The 23938-nt window shown below is 41.0% G+C and overlaps 1 protein-coding gene across 2 annotated transcripts; it reads right to left on the bottom strand.

Annotated features, from left to right (window-relative positions):
• Positions 1-1838: 1838 nt before the first annotated feature.
• On the bottom strand, positions 1839-19096 carry LOC146653033 (uncharacterized). 2 transcript variants are annotated; one of them, XM_085382768.1, is made up of 24 exons: positions 18836-19095; positions 18523-18609; positions 18130-18253; positions 17948-18050; positions 17245-17358; positions 17041-17157; positions 15291-15451; positions 14661-14807; positions 14341-14443; positions 13753-13881; positions 13399-13581; positions 12658-12911; positions 10725-11573; positions 10191-10281; positions 9885-9992; positions 7353-7934; positions 6534-7223; positions 6061-6183; positions 5626-5754; positions 4370-4562; positions 4111-4235; positions 3788-3978; positions 3532-3665; positions 1839-3435 (listed from the first exon to the last, which is right to left on the bottom strand). In XM_085382768.1, the coding sequence occupies exons 1-24, from the start codon at positions 18888-18890 to the stop codon at positions 3203-3205; spliced, it is 5025 nt and encodes a 1674-aa protein (XP_085238894.1). In that variant the 5' UTR covers positions 18891-19095; the 3' UTR covers positions 1839-3202. The 2 variants fall into 2 exon arrangements, with proteins under 2 accessions (XP_085238894.1, XP_085238893.1); XM_085382767.1 differs by having other exon boundaries at positions 6534-7934; positions 18836-19096.
• Positions 19097-23938: the final 4842 nt, after the last annotated feature.

Raw genomic sequence — 23938 nt, 5'->3', positions numbered from 1 at the left:
ACATCTATAAAGAGAAACTTCTATTATATTTTACAACTGAGGAGTGCAAGGAGGTCCTACTTCTCTGACATCGTCACCAAAACCAGTCATAATGCTCGGGTCTTATTTGCAACAGCTGACAGGCTAACAAACCCTCCTGTGTCAGTGGCAGCTGAACTTCATTCGACCATGGCCTGCAATGACTTTGCCAAATTCTTCACAGACAAAATTCAAAAGATTAGACAAGCAATCGGTACATCACAGCAGATTTAGGATATGTACTGTGTCCACCGAAAAACTGTTTAAACACCATAAAACAGTTTCACCCTATTAACAGCAAGGACCTGGAGGAAATTTAACGTCAACTGAACTCTTCCTCCTGCTGCTTAGATGTCCTGCCAACAGATTTTTTCCAAAGAGGTCTCAAAGACTTTGGAGTCAGACCTGTTACAGATCGTCAAGCTTTCTTTAATGTCAGGTGTGTTTCCAGAAGCACAAAAAAAAAAAAAAAAAAAAAAAAAAAAAAAGCTGAAATTAATCCTCTACTGAAAAAGGACAATCTTGACAAGACACAAATGAACAACTACAGGCTGATCTCAAATCTTTCATTTTTAAGTAAGAACATTGAAAAAGTTTAACAACTCAATTACTTCTTAAAACAGAATAACTGCTATGATGCCTCCCAGTCAGGTTTTAGACAGAACCACAGCACTGAAACCGCTCTGACCAAAGTGTTTAATGACACATGTCTGAATACAGACAGTGGAAAAATGTCAGTCTTATAGTTTTACTGGATCTCAGTGCAGCATTTGATACAGTTGACCACAACATATTACTCAAACGACTGGAGAACTGGGCAGGTCTTTCAGGAACTGTACTAAACTGGTTCAAAACATACTTAGAAAACAGGAAATACTTTGTATCAATAGGTAACTTCACATCTGAGCAGACAAGTATCACATGTGGAGTTCCCCAAGGTTCCATCATGGGACCTCTTCTGTTTAACATTTACATGCTCCCACTGGAACAGATTATAAAGAACAAAATAAACTATCATAGCTATGCAGATAAGCACAGATATATTACTGAGGCCCTGTACAGGCTCTTGATAAATGCATTGAGGAAATTAATGACTGGCTGTGCCACAATTTTCTCCAGCTAAACAAAACTGAAGTGGACGCAGACCTAAACTTAGAAAAACACATTAAGGCAATAACAAAATCAGCTTACTATCACCTCAAGAATATTTCAAGGATAAAAGGTCTGATGTCTCAACAGGACCTGGAAAAATTAGTCCATGCATTCATCTTTAGTAGGCTTGACCGAGTATGAACCTTCCAGATCCCCCAGGTCATCTGGAGCCAGTTTTTTTTTTTTTTTTTTTTTTTTAAATCAGTTCCGAGTCCGAACCAGACACTGAGAAGCTGCATTCAGCTTTTATGCTCCATATATCTGGAACAAAACTCCCAGAAAGCCTCAGATCAGCTGAAACACTCAGTTTATTTAAATCCAGGTTTAAGACTCACCTATTCCCAGCTGCATTTGAATAAAGCACCAAATCCAGTTTTACTTTTAAGCCTAAATTCTTAAACTTACATTTTAACTACTGATTTTATCTACTGTTCCTTTTTTTTTTTTTTTTTTTTTCTAAAGCACTTTGAATCACCGTGTTGTTGAATTGTGCTATATAAATAAACTTGCCTTACCTTTCATCATACAACACAGGAACACACTGGTTACATTTAGGCAAATATGAAAAAGCAGATCCATTTCCGTTTTAGTCTCAACATTCAGGGACGTCTACAACTGAAACAAAGTCAGCACAGCAGGATGATGATTACAATATTTATTTAAAAAAAAAAATAAAATAAATAAATGACATGGTTCAGGAAAAACACTGCTGGACTCGGCCCAGCCGTTTAACTACAATTAGAAGAACCACACAATCCATGAGCCTGTTCACTTCAAACTTGCCTGAAACGGCAGCTTCTGCTGTCACCGCTCAGTAATTTCCCCATAAGAGCAGAGCTCTAGGCCACATGACAAACCCTCTGCTTTTAGACAGACACTTAAAAATACAAAATTCATGCAAAGTACACACACAAGTCCAAAACAACATAGACACACACGTGGAATTCAAACTCATGCAACTGAATTTCATGCACAGAATAAATAATAAAAATCTTTAAATGTTCACCAAGTCTAACAGCACGGGCTGCCACTGTTTGTTTTTCTTCAGAATTTAACAGGAATTGAGCAGTTTGGCATCACTGGAACAGAGTCCACAAAAAGGATAACTTGTGCAAGAATGCATGTAAAACACACAATGGTCCCCTACACAAAAAAAAAAAAAAAAAAAAACCTCCACACTGAAAAATTATACAGAGTTCACAATGTACCAGAGCAACACGTGCAACGAGGTCTAAGAACCAACAATGACCTCAGGAAAAACTCATGTACACTGCACCCATCTGATGAGTATTAGGAGCCACTCCATTCAAGGGATTCTGCACAGAAAAAGAAATTAAAAACAAATATATTCTGTCATGTGTTATGATGACAATCTGAGTCATATTACAACGAAAATGTGGTATTAACTAAAGGAATCATTGAAAGTTGCATTGTGACAAATCCATTATTGCAGAAGATTTAAGAATAAATTCTGCAGAGCCCTTAATACTCAACATTCAGTGCATAAAGAACCACAGCAGATTACAGCTGGACTACCATGTGTAAAAGCAAGTATCAATTTTCACATAAAAGCAAAAACAATAAGGTTTTTGACAATATCAGATTAATGCACAATTTAAAGCTGACACATCAAAATTTCTTCATGTTTCTAAATTGCATATTCTTGAAACAAAGACAGACATGAATTAAAGGGCAGCTTCAGTTTCAGCCCCTTAATCACAGAACATGAATATATTTAGGCTTAAGTTCTTGGGACACAGAAATTTAGAATTTAAGGCACACTTAGAGGTTTTATAGTGATAGCAATGACAATAGTAATGATTGGAACGTTTTGATCAACTTCCTTATTGCCGTGTTAGTGGGCTGTATAGGAAGTGCATAAGGTGTAAGCAGGAAACCTCCACTAAAGAACAGGGGAGAGAAAATTAAGAAAAACACAAAAGATTCCACAGAGAGGGACAACAGCTGAGTCCCGCTGGCTCAGCAGCCAGCAGCACTGTTGATGAAATGAGCCATCAACCTTTCAGTCGATTCAGAAGCACTTCCTGAAGACTATCTGCGGTCCATACTCCTCGTATTCGTCCCGACTGATCCATGCAGAGGTAAAGGTAGGCATATTTGCCAACACTGCTCCTCCTCTCCACACTGAGAAGTCTCTATCTTTGGGGCTGGTTACACAAACACTGCCCCCCATGTCTGAGGGCAGCAGGCCTTTGATTTCATCCTGCAGTCGCTCAGGCAGGCCGGGCAGCAGAGTGTTCCCACCTTCAGGAAGAGAGGACAAAACAAATGGAAGCAGAATTTGGAAAACCATTGTACTTCAGATTGTAGTGCAACACCTTACCAAGAACCAAATGTTACCTGAAAGTACAATGTTTCCCAGGAAGCAGCGCCTCAGGTCAATGTCTGTGCTGAGGATTGACCTGTAGATGCTTTCGTGCATCCCATAATGGTCCCGTCCAATCAGCTCAGGTTTGAACAGAATCTCAGGTGCCCTAGATGAACAGGGGGTACACTCTGCTAAAGAGTCTGTGCTATACAACAAGCAAGGTGACCACAAGATCATTTCTAAAACTTAAGTGTTGGTAAAAAGCAGGAAGCAGCCCCCCAACATTACCTGAACCTCTCTGTGCTGAGGGTAATAATCTGCCCATCTGGCATGGTGTAATGCATCTCTCTGCAGGATGACTGCCCCCGATTTAGCTCATCTTCATAGTTGAGAGAGACACAGCAGCACTTCTCCTTCATCTCCCTCACTATCTCCTCCTCTGCTGTGGTACGCATGCACACTCCCTGTTCCCGGAGAAGCTTAAAGAACAAGCACAGCAAGCTGGTTTTGCCTCGTCTTTAAACTAAGTTAGGAACCATCCAGGGATTATGCCTTCCAAGCAATCAATAACATAGCTCCTACACTGGAGCATTAACAGAAGTGCTAAATACCTTTTTAAGATGCAGTGTAACATCTAATCCAGCCAGGGGAAAGCGTTGCACAGCATGAGGTAGACAGTATCCCTCAAACACAGGCACACTGTGGCTCACTCCATCCCCAGAGTCAAACACCACACCTATATCAAATACGCACAAGTAGGATCATAGGATCAGATTTGAGTGGTTTAAATACACCAAGCTGAACAAAGTCTTCAGACAAGCCATCATCCGTGTGCATCAATCACTGCGGGAAGACGAGCGACTACAGTACCAGTGGTTCTTCCCGCTGCGTAGAGCGCTAGCACTGCTTGCATGGCTACATAGGTGAAAGGCACGTTGAAACACTCAAACATGATCTCAACCGCGTGCTGCCGATTCTTCAGAGGGTTCATGGCCGCTTCCGTCAAAAGAACCGGGTGATCTTCTGGTTCCACACGCAGCTGCTGGAACGTATGATGCCAGATCTAAGAGACAAAAAGTCAAGCACCAAGAGTAAATGAGCTTGTGGACAACCACCAATACTTTATTTCTCTTGAGGGAAGCATGTTAATGGGTGGGGAAGTTGCAAAGTGGGTGAGTTCTCAAAACACAGACATTCAAACTAGACTACCGGTAATCCACAGGGACAAATAGGTCTGCAGCTGCCCTCTAAGCCTCAGGAACATATTCCTATGAAGTGAGGCTTTTGACAGCATCAACACATATACACTGTGTGACCAATGATGGGATAAAACCAGGGTATTTGCTGAACGGATTTGTTATATTTGAGACTTGAACATAAGAAAACCATTTGTGCCTTTCCACTTTGCCAGCAAGTTTCAAGCAGCAGAGACTGTATGATAGATGAGCAAATGTACCTGTAACGATCAAGTATAAAATGAAACTTTTGCAGCCTTTAAGGCTGTACAGACTCTCCCACATGCCAATAGCAATTTTATTTATACAGCACATTTCATTATTACGTGTAAACTCGCTTTGTTTAACACAGCAGATAAAAATACTGACGGCCACCATCACTACTGCTCAGCCTCCTACCAGCTGCACCTCATGTTACCTCATTCTCAGGTTACTGTGTTCACAAAGCTGGGTGTACACGCCACCCGCAGGCCTGACACGATGACAACAATACCCCCTCAGCCTTTTATGGCTTAGGGGTAAAAATATTAAAACCAGTGCAGTAGCAAAATAAAACAGCATATTAAGTGTAAAGTTTTCTAGTCCATTTATGGATATATGCACAGCAGGACCACAATAACATGTTTTTAAACTGAATGTACACATTTTCCTCACATGTCAAGTACTACAAACAAAAAGGCTTTGGGTCGTGCCTCTTTCAAACTAAGCCTCATATTGCTGGAAAAGACATCCAACATCTTCAGCCAGCTGGGTCTGTGGAACAGCTGTAACCTGTAGTCAGTAATCGAGTTCCAGACGACACATCAATATACGTAACATTTAAGTACTAAAGGGGAATGATTCCGACATGAGTTTTTCATTTTCTAGTTGTTATGCAAACACGAGTCTCACCTTTTCCATTTCATCCCAGTTGTGAATGATTCCATTCTTTATGGGGTGCTTCAGAGTCAGAACCCCTCTCATGTGTTCTGCATCGTGACCAATGTAGGCCTCTCTTTCAAGGTTACCATTCAGTACTTCCTGCAAAGACAGGACAAAAAAAAAAAAAAAAAAAAAAAAAAAAAGTATATTTATACCCACACTTTAAATCCCCATAGTTTTCCTTATAGCTCAAAGTAGCTGTAGGCAGATGCCAACCAACTATAAACACACATCATGAGGCTGCTGCAATGAACAGACAAAGGATGCAAAGACCAAGGCAATTTATAGAATACATTTACTGAAAATATTTTGAAAAGAAACGCTCCATAAATATGTTCAAACATGTAGGGGCCAACCTAAGGGACACGAGTTAAAATCAAAGCTTCTAACAACGAATGCACTTACCTCATACTTTGGCACCCCAATTATTGTGGGGAATATAATGGTTGGTAGGTCTTGATCTGCAAATCCTGCCTTTATCAAACCAGAGCCTGAATCCAGTACAATTGGACTCTTGAAATCTGCAATCTAGAGATACAGACACAAGCTTCTTTTTTTTTTCCTTTTTTTAAAAAAAATAAAAATTCCAGAGGTTCAAAAGCACTGAAATGATCTTTTAAGTTTATATTGTGACTACAACTTTATTTGTTTTCAAGTCTGGCCAGCGCTTTAGTCTATAAGCCCCATTTTAGTCATACATTCAAAGTATGTGCGCTCAGTTACACATGGCACACAGCAATTTAAAAGCCTGGGGTTGGGAGAAAGCTTTCATAAGAACTAAAAACTAATGTTGATGTTAGGCTTTTAAATACGAGATATACTTGATGTTCTAAATGAAGACAAAAAGGTGACAGCTGAAGTAGGATGTGCCCACGTACCTCCGTCATGGGGCTATAAAACTGGATCTGACTTTCAGGTGACCCAGAGATTCTCAGAGCCTCAGAGCTCTGAACGCCATCTAGTAGCTTTTCATTTGGTTCGTCTCTTCCACCCGAGTCAAACTCTAGAGGCTGATCAGCAGTCACTTGGGATACAGACTGTTCAAGTTGGTGGTCATCTGCAGGAGGTGAAGTGTGGATTTCCTCTGCTGACCGCACATGTAGTTTGAGTAAAGATGTGGGCATCTTTTCATTTTTAGTCATTATTTCAGACGAGCGCTGTAATGATGCCCAACAGTTCTCTGGGGGTACATGGTTATCGTTTTCATGTTGTGTTACAGTTGGACTGGAAACCAAGCTGTGGCTGGTGTCTGGAGGCACATTCTCTGGCAGCTCTTCAAGTACTTCATTTTGTAGATGAAGTTGGCCTTCACCTACAAAATAATGATCTAAGGACTCCTCTGTGGAGTGAGGAGCTTCGAGTTCAGCACGGGCTTCATTCACAGGAAGCAAAGACTTTCTTGGCTTAGCTACAGGGGGAAGGAGTGATTTTCCACCTGGGTCAAAGGTGCCATCATCTACCCTCATTTCAGGGATTAAAGATGCTTCTGGACTGCATAAACTAGCAGACCTGGCCAATTCATTCCCATCGATGTATTGCGATTGGACCCCTGCCTCTTCTGAGGGTTCCTGTAAATCAAATACATTGTTCAAGGTAATTTTGTAATATACTGACAGACCAGTTGTACAACCACTAGCATCTTGACACTGGGGAAGTGGCAGTTGAGCCACATCTTGTGGTGAAGCCCCTTTGGTTACCTTAAGGTCTGAAACATCTTGAATAATTTTAGTCACACGTGTATTCACAGACCCATCCATGGCAAGGCTGGCGACTGATCTTCCAGAACCATTGGGAAAGAGATCACAGAGCACTCGATCATCATGTTCTTTTCTAGGCCTTTCAGTTATAGAACATTTTTTAAACCTTTCATCAATATCCTCATTCTGTTTCTCCAGCTCCTCCACCTCCCTCTTCTCCTTTTCCAGCTGCAAATGTGAAGCCTCCCTCTCATTGCGTGAAGTCAGTAACACATTTGTACCCACAGGTTTGCTCTCCCAGAGCTCAGTGTTGAGTTTCTCTTTACTGCATCGAAACTTGTTGATCTGCAAGTTCTCTTCCATGATTAACCCGTCCAGGATATGAACCTTTCTCAGTTCCATCAGCAGGTCTGGCTTGCTGTCAGATACCGTTGGAGCTTCACTGTAAAGCCCATCCGCATTAGCTTTAGTTTCACGTGCAGACCCAGCCGACACAAGGTCAATGAAACCGTCAGATTCTGCAGAGTCAACGCAGTCATCGAAACAAAGAACACCAGCTTCAGCCAGCTCGTAGGACGACATCTTAAAAGAATAAGGAAAAATATAGTGAATACCAAGGGACTATAAAACAAGCTGACAAACCTACTGTCACATTACCCACTGGTTTGTAGGCTTCCCTTCAGGCAAACTGAGTTTTTCCATTCTGGCCATCATCTACCCATTTTTTGGAACCAGCAGTAAATTAAACATGGTTTAAAGGTTTGAACAGGTAAGACTCAGATTGATATCAGGCCTTAACAGGGGCTGATATCTACTCTATTCTGGAATTATTTTCAGAACAACCATCAGCACAATAATTATAAGGAGTGAGTTAGACATTAACAAGCTAAAGATTACTGACATTTGTATTTAATATGAAAAGTTATTTGAATCAACATCTATTTGAGTCAGACATTTTATAAGACAAACCCCAGCATGTCTGTCAGCCTCTGATGATGAGGGTTTAGCCATTTCAACATAGCACAGTACTTTGCAAATTACATAAGAAAAATATTTTAGCCAAAACTGGAAACAAGCTTGTTTCACTACTTGAAACAAGCTCAATACAACCGGGCTACAAAAGATGACAGTTGTCCACCTGGCTCTGTGTAAAAAAGTATTTGCCTCACATACCTAATAATCATTGTGCCACTGGCTGTAACAACTGCAGTAAAGTGTTTGGGAGAACTGGCACGGAGTCTTTCATGTTACTGGGGAATTTTGTTTTATGAGAAAAGCCTATTTATTCATTCATTTTTGGCCGACACTTGAGGTCCTTTAAATGTGCTATACAAATAAAGCCGACTTGACTTGCAGACGTAGACTTGCCAGACAAATTCAGATCATTTAACCAAAGCACTTTAACTTCAGGGCGTAAACTGATGGCCGGACAATCTTCTTGGTGAAGAGCAAAATTATTTACCGTTACCTGCCAACTAAATACATGCCAGGACAAAGTAATATTACACTATATGTGAAAGAATGGCAAATGCAAATCATAGGAAATAAAATTATTGAAGTTGAGTCAATAATTGAGCTGACTATACAGCAGTTTCCAAAGTCCTTGTACTTCATGACATCTGGGAATGACCAATTAAATTTTCCTCTAATGGTTAAAAATCCAGGGGTCCACCTGGTGATTACTATGAATCATGGCTGAAGTTGGAGAAAACCAATAATTACTGAAATAAATTTTTATTTTTGGGTAATAAAACTATCAAGTAGATTAATTACTTCTTACTATAAAAGGCTGGCATAACAGATCTGTCAAAAAGGAGAGTATAAATATAAACCTGAAAAGAATACCCTGAAAGCTGTACAACTCATGGGTTATACTTCATAGAGGAGTAGTCAGAGGCTCCTCACCCTAAAGAGGATCCAGGAGTTCTTACTTTAGTCTGTCACTCTTTTTTCTGTCTTTTTCTCTAGCTTTCTGCTACGTGTGCATATGCTTAAGGCTCTAAACCCTAGGGTTGCTTTGTCTCGTTATTCTGTGTGTAGTTATGTGCTCCTTTGTTTTTGCATGACTGTTCAATAAACTCTGCTCTTTTTCAGAGGATCTTATTTAGTCCTTTGATATAAAATCCTAAAAAACAAACTGCAAGTGTGTTTTGATCATCTGAATGTAGACGGTCTGTGGGAATGACAGAAGAGGAGACGCTGCAGAGAGGCGTGTAAGACGGCAACTTGGGTTCCCGTTTGGATCGTTTAATAAATTTAGCCAGATTTCCCAGAAAGGAGAGTTGCTCCCAAAGTGGGATAAATTCCATCTCTCCTAACAAGACCAGGTTTCCCCCAATAGTTTATAAACCACACATCAGTTTCACATTTTGTCCATCTTCCTCTTACAGTCCAAAGACATCCCTGGACCTGTGCCTTGTGTAACTTACCTCTTTTTCCGTGCCATAGAGGCATAGAGTAACTGAAACAAACCGATATCGAAAATTAATAGAATCTGTAACAAAGAACTGATCTGCTAGATGCTTCACCCACCGTATCAAGCTGGTCCTCACCATCACACAATCGCCAGACACCCTGCCTGTCCTCTGTCCTCAGCAGTGCATCTAGCACAGCTTCCTGAGCCAGAACATTTTCCTCCTCCTGCAAAATAAAAACGAATAGTTATGTCTATAACTTCTGTTCCCTTTCAGTCGATTCACTCGGTACACTGGACACGCGAGGGCGTGATATCCCATACTTATGCGTTGTACCGAGTGAATCGACTGAAAGGGAATCCGTTCTGTCCAGAAGTCACAACAACCAGCACTGTCTTCATTTCTCAAACGATCCCCCTCTCACCTCTAATATTTCATCAGCCTTGTCCAAGATATTCTCCACTTCCCTCAGACCTTCCTCTTCCTTCACATCCCAGTCCTTCATGGACAACTCGCTGAAAAGTTGCGAGGGGAAATAAAATAAGGCATTAGGCAATTCTTCAATTTGCCTTTTCCCAGTTTTTCATCTGACCCTCATTAATTTGCTGCCATAAGGAATCAAAGTAGACAATACAGTGTCTGTATGTTATGATGAAATGTAACAGTAGGTGCCACTGGAGGAATTTTACTGGTTCAGAATGCAGTTTGGCAGGTGATCATGCCTGATCAGTCCTCATCATAAATTGCAATAAATCAGAGTCCCCTTATGTGACAAATCTAATTATTTTGTCACTTGTGACCAACAATAAAAAATATAAATTAAAAAAAGATTACTCGTGTAGGATCTGTGTAACAACTGAAATTTCAATACCACTGCTGAAATTTCTTTGAGAATAGCACACTGTAGGAGAAGCAACATACTGATTGACATTTTGACATTTGAAGCCAAACAAATTACCCATCATCATCATCATCGTCATCATCATCTTGATTTTGGTCATGGAGGTCATAAGAATCCCAGAGTAGAGTGGGAACCCCCTCTGTGGAACAGATGGACTTGTCTCTTCCTTCAATAACGGTGCTGGAGAGAACACTGCAAATGGGACTTAGTTCAGGATGTTCCACACAACTTTGTGGATGTAATATCCAGTCCCTGCTCTGTGATCCTTTGGGTTCTGTGCTCCTTAAAACCTCCGGTGTAGGCTGAATTTGAGACCTGCTAGCCTGGGTGCCACTGACATGCTCATCTGAAGAATCGTGATCAACTTTTTGAGGTGCTGGATTTTGTGTACTGCTGACAGTGTAAGAGTTTTCCAAATCCTCTACCGGCAAGCTAAGCCAAGGGTTACTGGACACAGCAGCTATGCGCTTTACTTTGATCTCAAACTGATTCAGCAAATCAGCTTTAGGAGAGCTTCCTATAGAGCCCAAGTCATGCTCCTCTCTGTGAGCCCTATCTGAAACACTGGAAATAATGTCATGGATTTGAGGCGGGCTTGAGGCAGGTATTGCAAAGTCTCTGGTTGCAGCAAACGGGGAGGACGGTTTGCCCGTAGCTGACACCAACCCTGAACCTCCGGACAAGGGAGATGTTCCAAAGACATGGGCAACTTCTTTACCACCTTTACATTTAGCGAGGTTTGACTCTGAAACATGGTGTGGCACAGGTTTTGACGTGGTAGAATCAGCAGATAAGAGATTCACATGGTTGCCCCTCAGTAACTCATACTGCCACTGTAGGGCCATCTGGAGTTGTTCGACAGCCACTGGTCCTGAAGAGCTTAGAAGTTTCCTCAGTGTCAAGCACCTGGCGAATAAAAAATAAATAGAAAATGAAATAATGGCACCAGAAAAAAAAAATTAATGTGGTAAACTGGTGTGGCTGGCTGCTCAGCCAAACTGTCAAATGTTATTTGACATACTGAATATTTGGGTTGAATGGGTGATGGGATCAAAACTAATTGAGCAGCCATAAGCTACAAACGCTGATCAGCCGATTAAATCTATTCCAAATATTACTCCATCTGCTAAAGGAGAAAATAAATTATATGATTCAGTGACAGCATGAATAAATAAAGAATCCAGTGGACCAATGAATACAGACGACGACAACAACAACACTGGAGTAAAACCATTTAAATTGCCATCATCTGTCAAACTTGCATTTGATTGCTGAATCAGTTGTTCAACTGAAGATAAAAATATAGATCACACAACGGACACAACTTATAGATGTGATATTTCACCCAGCAAAGACTCATTTTGGCGATTCTGAGTCCAAGTGAAGACATTTCATCTTTCAAAAAGTCACTCAAGTGTCAACAAAAAAATAAAAAACTAAACAAAATGGATGAATGTTTGTTTCTCATCATTTAATTAAAAGGTTAAACTTTGATAGAAATTGATTTCATCTCTGGTACACCTCTTTTTGTGGCTTGTAACTCATGCAAATCACAAATTCAGCAGCTCAAATTAGAATATTTCATTCAAGTTTGAGTAAATTACTATTGAAAAATAAAGTTGATTCATAGCATCATAGCAGGTCAAATTCTCAAAATGAGGAGCTGCACTTGAGTGCTTCATTCCTTACCCTTCCTACAAGAGTACACACTGGATGATCTTTTATGAAAGGACAACATACTTATACATATTCAGTTTTTAACCAAGTCTGCTTTCCTGAAGAGGACCAAGCTTCCTGCTAACAGCCCATAAATGACATTTGGTAACGGCAGTGGTTGACATGTCTGATGTCTCAGAAAGCTGCTACTTTTCAACAAATTTTTGCACAAAACTGCAAGAAAGTTGATAATTGATGCACACGCACACCTTATTTGCTTGCACTCAAGGTACGACTTTGTACACAACAGTTGAAATGGAATCAATCACATCACCTTTGAGACATTTGTTTCCCCATCTGCTGGATCTCATCATCTGGGATTGCATTTGCCAAATGAGACAGATGGAGCAGCTCCTCCATTTCTGGAGGGGGATTGTTCTTCAGAAAAGTGGACAGCCTCCATCTCCACCCAGGCATCATCCCCCAGTTCTTCTGCTGCAGCTGGATGGAGGAAGCCTCTTCACGAACACCCGACAGGAGCTCCTGGAGGAAGTTCTGGCAAAGGACCAGACTGTACCAGCAGCTGGCCTAAACAGGTAAACGGCATAATTTCTGCTATTCTTGGGGGTGGGGCCAATTTATTTTAGACAACAGTAACCAGGTATGGCAATAACAAAGACTCAAATTTTTGATCAACATCATCTTTAAGTAGTTAAAAAGCATTTGTCCTTGAAATTAAAAATGCACACCGGCTGTAATTAGACAGCACAGGATGATAGAAAAATGTTAGTAAGCCAGTTGGATGATAGGTCAGTGTGATTTGAAAGAGGATGTCTGGCACATGTGGAGTGAAAAAAATAAAAACTACTGTCAGTGATTACAGTCAGTAAAGGTATTTTTGTTGTTTTGTTTAACGTGGCAAGCATTACCTCACAAGAGCAAGACAAAAAGCTGTTGATGGTTAGCTTAGGTTCCAAAACAAAAGTTCTTCCAATGAATCAAATGCGCTGCTGATGTTCATGCCACAGTTACGAGCACTTGGTATTACCGCGTCTGTAAGTTTTCCACAACTTGCCTTGCTGTAGTAGCGATGGTAGCTGGAAACTGCTCTGAGGGTTTGCAGAATCAAGTTCACGGCAGAGTCAAGTTTGTCCTTCAGCCTCTCCAGATCTGCAGCCCAGCTCCCTGTGGGCTGACTGTCCAAGGGGAGAATCTCTGCTGAAGCCTGGATTACATCTTCAGCCCAGCGAACAAGTGCCTGGTAGGTGAGAGGTAACCTTTACTTCAAGCATAAGTTAACAGCATCCGTAACACAGTTAGCAACACTAATGTTACAAACAACTAGGATTTAACTAAACCGTGGTGTAATCTAATCGAGGTCGATCTATGTTGCAAGGTAAGATTCATAACATGCAAGCTAAAGCCATACCATAGCAGGAGTGTGGATGGATGCTTCAAATTCAGACACCAGAATCACAGCTTTTGTAGGGTCCTTGGCAATCTCTACTTTGAAGGGCTGGATCTTCTCTTGAAGAAGAGTTTCAATCTTCTCAGAAACCTGTAAGCAAGCGTCAAGAAAACCCAACATCCGGTTGCCTTTATTTGCGGATCGGTTGTTGTTCCCCAGTTACTGGGGGAGCTGATAATTTTCTTCAAGTGGTCACTCAAAGTAGTTTTCCACAAACACTGAGCCGTTTATACTAACACGATTATCTGTACTTTTATCTAGTTCTGTACTTAGCTACACGCCCAAGGCCATTTTTAAAGATGAGAACCGCACCCTTGACAATTCACAATCAGAAAATGATTTAATAGTTCATATTTTAAGGTTATCCAGATGTACAAAGCCACATTTGTCCTGTGGATACTCAGTTTTGTGGTCAAACATTCCCCACTCTGCTCAAACCAAAACAGCCCGAGTAAAGTGACTCAGGTCATTTAGGTTTTGGTTTAGACCACTAGGTTTAAAATTTTTTTTAAAGGAAACCATTACATGTGGACTCGCTGTTAGACCCACCTGCAGCGCATTATCACGCAACTGGAACACACGTAGCCTTAAACGAGCTTTAGAAAACAGCTGCTGCCACAGCAACTCCACTTTTTCCACAGCAGCAGTTATCCTGTAATTAAATGGCACATCAACTCTTAAAAGCGTCCGATACAGTTTCTTAGAGTAGCAAAAAACATTAATCTTGGATAATCCTTAGTCATACTGGCATTTTGCTTTAGCTGATGTGAAATGGGATCATTACAAAACTGCTGTATGGACTTTTTGGTGGATTAAGATAAAGAACCCATTTTCATGACTTGACACAGAGATCTGGCTGCCTGCAGTACCTGCTGTGGTTCTGGAGCATATCAAAGGCCATCTGAGTGAAGAGGGCAGTTCCAGCCATATCCTGGAAGCACGGCTCCCTGTCAGGCCAACGCAGCTTCCCCACCAAACTCTCACAGTTCCTCAGTAGCTCCTCCAGCCCCAACTCCCTGATCACATCATACATGTGGGACTGTAAGCTTTAATGTTTACCTGTGAAACGCCCCTAGATTGGTCAGAAGCTGCCAACACCACCTCTTTCATCTGAACGTGCAGGGGTAACCCTGGGTTAACTTGATAACCAGCTTTCTGAAACAGTTTATCCTGATCGACAGTGTTAGAGTAAGCCGCTTCACATAACAGAAAGATACCCACAGCACGTTGAATGAGTTTCCTAGTATAGGGCCCGAATTAGCAACTAGAGCACATTATTTACTCTTGATGGTACTAATATTATACCATGAATACAAGACAAAACAAGTGTTACACCAAACAAGCATCTGTGCACATCCCCCTCTGCCGTCCTGCTGCTATAAGGTTTATATTTCAGTGAATATTTGATTGACAAAAATATTGCAGACAAGAAAGTGCCACACCCTTTTTTAGACTGCAGCTGCTTGATAAGATCATAACCAAGAAGGGGCAATTCTAACCTCCTGAGCTGCTGAAACTTGGCTTCAGTGCCTAAGCAGAATTGCCGGAGCTCGCTGACGGTGGTGGGCAGTGGCAGCCTGGACAGAGCCTGCAGTGCAGAGATGCATGAAGGCAGCCGCTGGACTACAGACACAAACTCCTGGACAAATGCATCAATCTCCTGCAGGAAGCAGCATGAGTCAGAGATCATCAAAATACATCTGTGCACCCAGGATTTCACAATATGAGACTTCACTACTGTTTATTTTAGACAGCTTTAAGGTGAGCATGAGTTTAAGGCTACTCATTTTCCCGATTTAGTTATGTCAACAGTCGATTAAGTTAACCAAATCCCAATTCAGTCTATGGGGATTGTATCCCAAGTAGTATCCTAAATAGGTTTCCCCACAGGCAAAGAGGTGCCACAGTTAACAGTCATGGCCCAGCTGAATATGACTGAATGGATAATTAATGGAAAGAGGGCTCCTTTCAATGGCTAATAAGATCAGCTCATTATGCAAGGCATTTGCACAAGCTTCATGGTGGTGACCAATAAGAGGTGCTGGCTGCTCAAACAGATCTCTGCATCTATGCTCGCAATAAATATTCAATGGATTCTGACCTATTGTTAGTTATTAGTGGATTACCAGAGAGACCGTTTCTCACGTCACACTTGAGCAGAAACATTTCAACATACACACAAATCCCCCGATTAATCATAAGACTGATTCTTAAGTCTTGCTATCAGACTAACGGTTGTGTTAAACAAATTAGTTAGAATGGTTGGCTTAAAGTTGGTTGGAGCAGACAATCATCAACATAATCACCCATTAAAAAAAAGTATCCTTAAACACTGAACTTTCAGCTGCTCTTCCAGCTTATTCCTATGACCAAAAGCTTTGGAAAGGAAACATGACTACATCGTCATACATCTAAATAACAGGCAGGACAGACATTCATTTCTTCATCTTACTCATACCTCTTTATAGATGCACACATTACAAGTAGAAAAGCTCATGTTAAATTCCATATTTGTAGCTACCTTTGCTACAGTTGGTGCATGACAAGTTGTTCCCCAGAGAAGCAGCAGCATTTTAATACAGGCGTTTCTCTCTTCCTTCAGCTGATCCCTTTTGGGCTCACAATTGTCACCTGCATCAATTTTATTCTATCACTAGTATTGTCTTCTGTCACCCCAACCCCTCTCATTACATCCATGAATCTTCTGAGGTCTTCCTCTTTTCCTTCTGCTTGGCAGTTCGATCTTCATCATCCTCTATATAATTTACCCACTATCCCTCCTCTGCACATGTCCAAACCATCTCAGCCGTCTCTCTGATGGACTCGTTTCTAATCATCTGATTTTCATTCCTCTTCTGACACTCCTAACTTCCTAATACAGTACCACATCTTGGCACCTTATCATATACTTTGTGTAGATCCACAATTGCACAGTGAAGCTCCTTCAGAACTTCTCCATCAATATTCTCAAAGCAAACATCACATCTGTAGTGCCCTTTCTCAGCATGCTGCTGTTCACAGCAACTCCTTCATATCTTCATTGTATGGCTCATCAACTGCACATCACATTCCTCTGGCACACTTACTCTCTGGGATTGTTTCCATCTGGTTAAAGTCCACTCCCTCTGTCCCATATATCACCACAGATATGTGATCAAGACCACAGGCCCTTACCCTCTGTATCCTCTTCACAGTGATTTTTCTACACTTTCTAAATGAAACTGGTCTCGCAGAAAGCAGCATCACTACCTTAATGAAGGCAACCCAGCTCTGATGACGGTACATGAGGTATCCACCCAGTGACCATGGTAGCTGGCTTCGATCAATGTAGTTCTGGAGCTCTGGGATTTCTCTCAGAAGGACCCTCTACAAAATGTTTATAAAAGGAGATCAGAACTGCTCACGTACATTAAATCTCAACAAAGTCTGTGCATAACAGTTTGATATACTCACTTTGAAAGAAGCAGGATAATCCTTCGATGGAGCCAGCAGCTTCAGCATTAGCTTCTCAAGATCCTTTTTTTTGGGCTGAAGGATGTACACAGTGTGGACTGTGCGCTTTTGTAGCTAAAAAAAAAAAAAAAAAAAAAAAAAAAAAAAGGAAAATAAAAATAAAAATTTGCACCAACAATTATTCTTTGTTTTCCTCAATGAAAACACATGGTTGCTCATACAGCACTCAATCACACAGCAGCAAGAGTTTTTAAAATGGCTTCATTGGTTAAGTAAACGCAAACATCTCTGAAACCCTTTGCCTCATCTTCAATTCTTCAGGTATTAGATTCATGCAACATTTTCTCCAATTTGACTCCCCAAAAGCAACAACACATAAAATGTAAAAAATGTATCGCTAAATGAAAACCTTCATTCTGGGTTTCTACATTTTTGTCCTTCCACAGGTTAGACAGCTGACATCTAAACAATATTTCATTATTATTTGGGACTCAAATTCTTCAGAGTACTTTGGGGTTTATACTTTGTTCACAAAAAAGTAAATAATACAATTCATATTCATCACAATTCAACAGCAGCCTGCTGGGTAATAAAATCATGTCTAAAAGCATTTCAGCATAGAACTTCAGTCTAAAAAAAGTAAACCATCATCTTGAAAAGGTCTCACAATGTAGCCACACACTCCACTTCATCATAACAATACCTCAAGCAGCAGTAGAGTCTCGACAATGAAACTGATGGTAGAGAGTGAGACATCCCTCAGATCAGCCACGACTGACACCATGCTCTGCTTTTCCAGTTTCTTACTGTCAGAGAGAAACAGTCCAAACATCACTGTACACACAAACACAGTGCAAAAAAACGTGTTTGTTGAATTCCACCTACTTGTGCTGATACTGAAAGTAATTTATGAAGTCCACCACTTCAGCTTTGCTGAGGTCTGAGGAGAGTTTGTATTGTCCATCCACTGGGAACATAACCAGAGGGCAACCATGTTGATCAAAAGTACCTAAAAAGCCAGATAAACCCATTATGTGCAAATTTTAGGGATGAAGAAGGAAAATAAAATGAAAGAGGCCTAGACATCCGGTCCGAGTTAAGGACATTTTCATGTGGCTGCCAGTTTTGCCAAAATAAATGAAACATTTAAAAAAAGAATGAGTATCACCAGGAGTGGAGGAGTTCTAAAGCCTTCACACAAGCTCTCTTAGGTCTCACACTTTCAAACATTTATGAATACACCAGGCACATGATACACAAATGTGGGTTAATAGCTACCAGGGAATAACACCGCTCCGGAGCTGAGCACATGATCCGCAGGCAGGGTCGGGGAGGGAGCACTCTCCTGCAGCGGCTCCGGGACGTCTGAAAGGGTTGGGAAGAAATTATTTTTATTGGCTCACACCCGAAAACTCCAACAGTCCATAATATCTGACCGCTCCAGCAAATTCCTCAGCTCCACACAAAAAGTTGGCTAAAAAGTTCATCAGTGCTTCAGTCATGAACCCAGCGAGGTGTCTGTGTGCTGTGGCTCCATGGGAGCAGCACTGACCGGCTCACCCTCACCGAGCGACACTGGTCTCTCTCCTACCTTTTGCGCGTCGGCTTATCGGAGATTCTCCACTCCTGGCTCGTTTCCAGGACATGTTTGCGCCGTAAGCGAATTCTCTGTGTGTCTCCGAACCGGACTCGACACTGAGAAGTTCTACTGCGGGGCAGCAAAACAAAGACGGATTAACCCCGGCTGCTCTCTGCCTCTTTCCGCCATCTCACAGCCACCCCAATCCACCTGACTGAATCAGCTCCAATGACTGAGGGCTGCTCGCTTCTTTTATAAACCAGGAGGGCGGAGGAAACGCCGAGAAGGACGGACAAAAAGTGAAGCCCACCAACCGACTCTGCTCAACAAGCAAGTCATTATTATATACAGCACTAAGCCCGTGAGAAATATGTGTTTGAAGTTAACGTTTCTTGTTTCATAATGGCAAGAGACACAAACAACACAAAATGACTGCAAATAGATCCGACAGAGACAGTCAGACTCAGACAGAACACAACTCCAAAAAAAAAATGACCACAAAGAGAAAAGTCAAAAAGACACACAATAAAGAGACACCAAAAGACCTCAAATAGACAAAAAACAAACAAAAATCATTCAGAGACTATTAACTTCAGAGCATCCGGTTCTAAATTTTTGTTGCACAACATTCCCATCCCTCCTCATATTATGTACAAATACTAATGTGAAAGCTGGATCAGCAGATACAATATTTTTCATCACTTTGAGGCTTGAACTGAAACTATTTACCTCCATAGAGCAGGCCACTAATGCCTCAAGTGTTTCCTTTTGTGTAAGAACAAGTTCCATTGTTCCTCACTTGACTGGTCTGACTGCATGTCTCATGATAGGCAGTGTTTGTTTAACACGGTCAAGCTAAACAGCACCATTCAACTATGCAGTTTCTGGAGACATTGCAGTGGGATTGGTCTATTTTGTGGGTTGGGCGGTGGTCAGGGGCAGAGGTCCTGTGGTCCAACCTCCGGTTGACAAATCTACCTTTGGATTGTAAATGGTAAGTGGATTAGTTCTTTTCTACTCTACTGGAGTACTCAAAATGTTTTATCCCATTTACCCATTTAAATGGCCTGTAAACGGTAAATGGCCTGTATTTGTATAGCGCTTTTACTAGTCCCTAAGGACCCCAAAGCGCTTTACACAACCAGTCATCCACCCATTCATACACACATTCACACACTGGTGATGGCAAGCTACATTGTAGCCACAGTCACCCTGGGGCTACAATGTTATACGAACACTTGCCCAAGGATACATTGGCATGCAGACTAGAACAGCCAACCTTCCAATTAGTGGACGACCTGCCAAATCTCCTGAGCTACAGCCAGCCTTCAAATTGGTTTGGAAAAAATGATCCAGGCCATTATGCAGCCGATGCTGGTGCATCTACTCCAGCTCAAAGGGAAAGCCACTGTTGGGTCTGTGATAGAATCCTAGGCCCATGCCCTTCCCACAAACAGGATGATGGAGGCATGGAGTATGACATCACGTATCTGGTGGAAGAAGTAAAGAATCTAAAGTGCCTCTGATCTGTCCATCGCTGGCAGGGAAGGGATCTGAGCTGGTGATTGAGACTGAGAAATACTGGCTAGATATAACTGAGCTTACCTCAACAGCTTGGGATCTGGAACCTCCCCCTGCCCACCCCTTTTCACCAAGTGCAACTCCAGTCAGCTGAGTTTCTTGGTCATACACAGAAGTAAAGGTAAGTAGTATTGGTACTAGTGATGACAGGAGGACAGAAACTTCAGTCTTTCTGTACTTTCCTGAAGTGATATAGTTCACCTTGCTTGTGGTTATCTGCTGTTAGAGTTAAACTTGTAGCTCCAATCTGCAGTACACTGGCATTACATGAAAATGGGTCAGGGGTAATGTAGTGAATAATATATGTTATGGACCCATATGCTTTCTCTGTAGCATCTGAAAAGATATGAATGCTGTGTGTGGAGTCTGACAGGTCTGGGATGCACATAACATCTTCGAAGAGGGAGAGCATGGAGCAGTTTAAGTTCACTCTCCCAGGTGTGCTACAGCTGGAGCAAGTCGTGTGGCAGGTTTGAGCCATTTCGCTCTTCTCTAGCTCCAGAGATTCTTCACCAGTGTTTAAGCCACGTTTTATTTAAACATTTACTTTTTTTTATTTAAGCCAGAGCAGTGTAGGGAATAAGCATGCCAAAAAGATGGTATTGTCTGGGTAGGACCCAATTGGTGTTGTGCATAGTGAACTCAGTGTGCTCTGCATGACTTGATAGTTCATGATGACAGGCTTACAATGATACTGAAACCCTATACTCCGTTTTGGTGTCTCTGCCCCATCAGGTGATAGCTAGATCTCACTGCTCTCCAATATTTTCTGCACCAAAGAGTAAAAAAGTGAAATGTGGATTATTAAACATTAGGTGTCTCTCTTCCAAGTCTCTGTTAATACATGACTTAATAATTGATCAACAAATCAATTTATTGTGCTTTACAGAAACCTGGTTAGAGCAGGATGATTATATTAGTTTAAATGAATCAACACCCCCGAGTCATTCTAACTATCAGAAACCTCGAAGCACAGGCTGAGGGGGCGGTGTGGCAGCAATTTTCCACACCATCCTATTAATCAGCCAAAGCCCAAGACAGACTTTTAATTTGTTTGAAAGCCCGATGCTTAGTCTTGTCTACCCCAGCTGTAAAACTCAAAAGCCAGTCTTATTTGTTATCATCTATCGTCCACCTGGGCCTTACACAGAGTTTCTGTCTGTTCTTCCTTTTAGCATCTACATCCATGTAGATGCTAAAAATGACAGCCTCAACACAGCATTTAATCTGTTATTAGACTCAATTGGTTTCTCTCAAAATGTAAAAGAACCCACCCACCACTTTAATCACACTCTAGATCTTGTTTTAACATATGGCATAGAAACTGAACATTTAACAGTGTTTCCCGAGAAGCCACTCTTGTTGGATAATTTTCTGATTACATTTAAATTTACAATAATTGATTACACAGCAGTGGAGAGTAGACTTTATCACAGTAGATGTCTTTCTGAAAGCGCTGTAACTAAGTTTAAGAATATAATCCACCCACTGTTATCATCGTCAATGCTCTGTACCAACACAGAGCAGAGCAGCTACCCGAATGCTACTCCAACAGAGGTCGATTATCTTGTTAATAATAATTTTACCTCCTCACCACGTATGACTCTGGATACTGTAGCTCCTGTGAAAAATGCAGCTTCAAATCAGAAGTACCTGACTCCGTGGTATAATTCTCAAACACATAGCTTAAAGCAGATAACTTGTAAGCTGGAGAGGAAATGACATGTCACACATTTAGAAGATCATCATTTAGCCTGGAGAAATAGCTTGTTGCTTTATAAGAAAGTCCTCCGCAAAGCCAGAACATCTTACTATTCATCATTGATTGAAGAAAATAAGAACGACCCCAGGTTTCTCTTCAGCACTGTAGCCAGGCTGACAAAAGTAAGAGCACTGTTGAATCAACCATTTAACATTAACTAGTAATGACTTCATGAACTTCTTCACAACTAAAATTTTAACCATTAGAGAAAAAATTACTCATAATCATTTCACAGATGTAATATTATCTACAGCTACTTTCATGAATTGATATTCATTTAGACTCTTTTTCTCCAATTGATCTTTCTGAGTTAACTTCAATAATTACTTCCTCCAAACCATCAACGTGTCTTTTAGACCCCATTCCTACAAAACTGCTCAAAGAAGTCCTGCCAATCTTAAATATGATCAACCTATCTCTAATAATCAGCAAAGCACCACAGGCCTTCAAGCTGGCTGTAGTTAAACTGTTACTTAAAAAGCCATCTCTAGCCATCTCTTAGCTAATTATAGGCCAATCTCTAACCTTCCTTTCATATAAAAAACCATTGAAGAAGTAGTTGTCAAACAGCTAACAGATCATCTGCAGCGGAATGGCTTATTTGAAGAGTTTCAGTCAGGTGTCAGAGCTCATCACAGCACAGAAACAGCTTTAGTGAAGGTTACAAATCATCTTCTTATGGCCTCTGACAGTGGACTCATCTCAGTCCTGCTAGACCTCAGTGCAGCATTCAATACTGTCGACCATAATATTCTATTAGAGCGATTAGAGCATGCTGTACATGTTACAGGTACTGCACTGCAGTGGTTTATATCATATCTATCTAGTAGACTCCAATTTGTTCATGTAAATGTTGAGTCCTCTTCACACACTGAGGTTAATTATGGAGTTCCACAGGGTTCAGTGCTAGGACCAATTCTGTTTACATTATACATCCTTCCTTTAGGCAGTATCATCAGAAGACATAGCATAGATTTTCACTGCTATGCTGATGACACACAGCTCTATCTATCTATGAAGCCAGATAACACACACCAATTAGTTAAACTGCAGAAATGTCTTAAAGACATAAAGACCTGGATGGCTGCTAACTTTCTGCTCCTTAATTCAGATAAAACTGAGGTTATTGTACTCGGCCCTGAAAATCTTAGAAATATGGTATCTAACCAGATTCTTACTCTGGATGGCATTACCTTGGCCTCCAGTAACACTGTGAGGCACCTTGGAGTCATTTTTGACCAGGACATGTCCTTCAATGCACATTCTTTCTTCCATTTGGGTAACATCTCTAAAATTAGAAATACCCTGTCTCAGAGTGATGCTGAAAAACTAGTTCATGCATTTATTAATTCTTGGCTGGACTAATGTAATTCAGGATGTTAATTATTAATGTTAATATGAATTTTCACAATTGTAAATTTGTTGCTTTTTTGCTATTATAGTTTTTCAGCTTAATTATAGCATCCTTCACTTGCATTAACTCTTTGGGCCTAAAGAGTTCATGTTAAAAACTATGAAATGCAAGATCAGCTTTTGGAATCAACTCCAGATCTTTTATATGAATTCATCACACAATAACAAGGGAACAGGGATCATCAGGCTAGCAAACTGCTCTTCGTGCAGTCATTCCATTAATTTTGACCCTATCATAACTTTATCCTAAACTAGTCACACTTTTTCACACATCTTGCTTGTTTGATTTGAAATCATCCGTTGTGCTGTACAGGGGGAAAAAAATACAAAACAAACAAAGAAAACTCTTATGTACCTGT

The sequence above is a fragment of the Rhamphochromis longiceps genome, linkage group LG15 (assembly GCF_057381845.1).
Source record: "Rhamphochromis longiceps isolate RC_006_pf linkage group LG15, R_longiceps_female_GT1.1, whole genome shotgun sequence".
Lineage (NCBI taxonomy): Eukaryota > Metazoa > Chordata > Actinopteri > Cichliformes > Cichlidae > Rhamphochromis > Rhamphochromis longiceps.
Note: the sequence above shows the minus strand (reverse complement) of the source record. Positions and strands in the feature narration are given on the sequence as shown.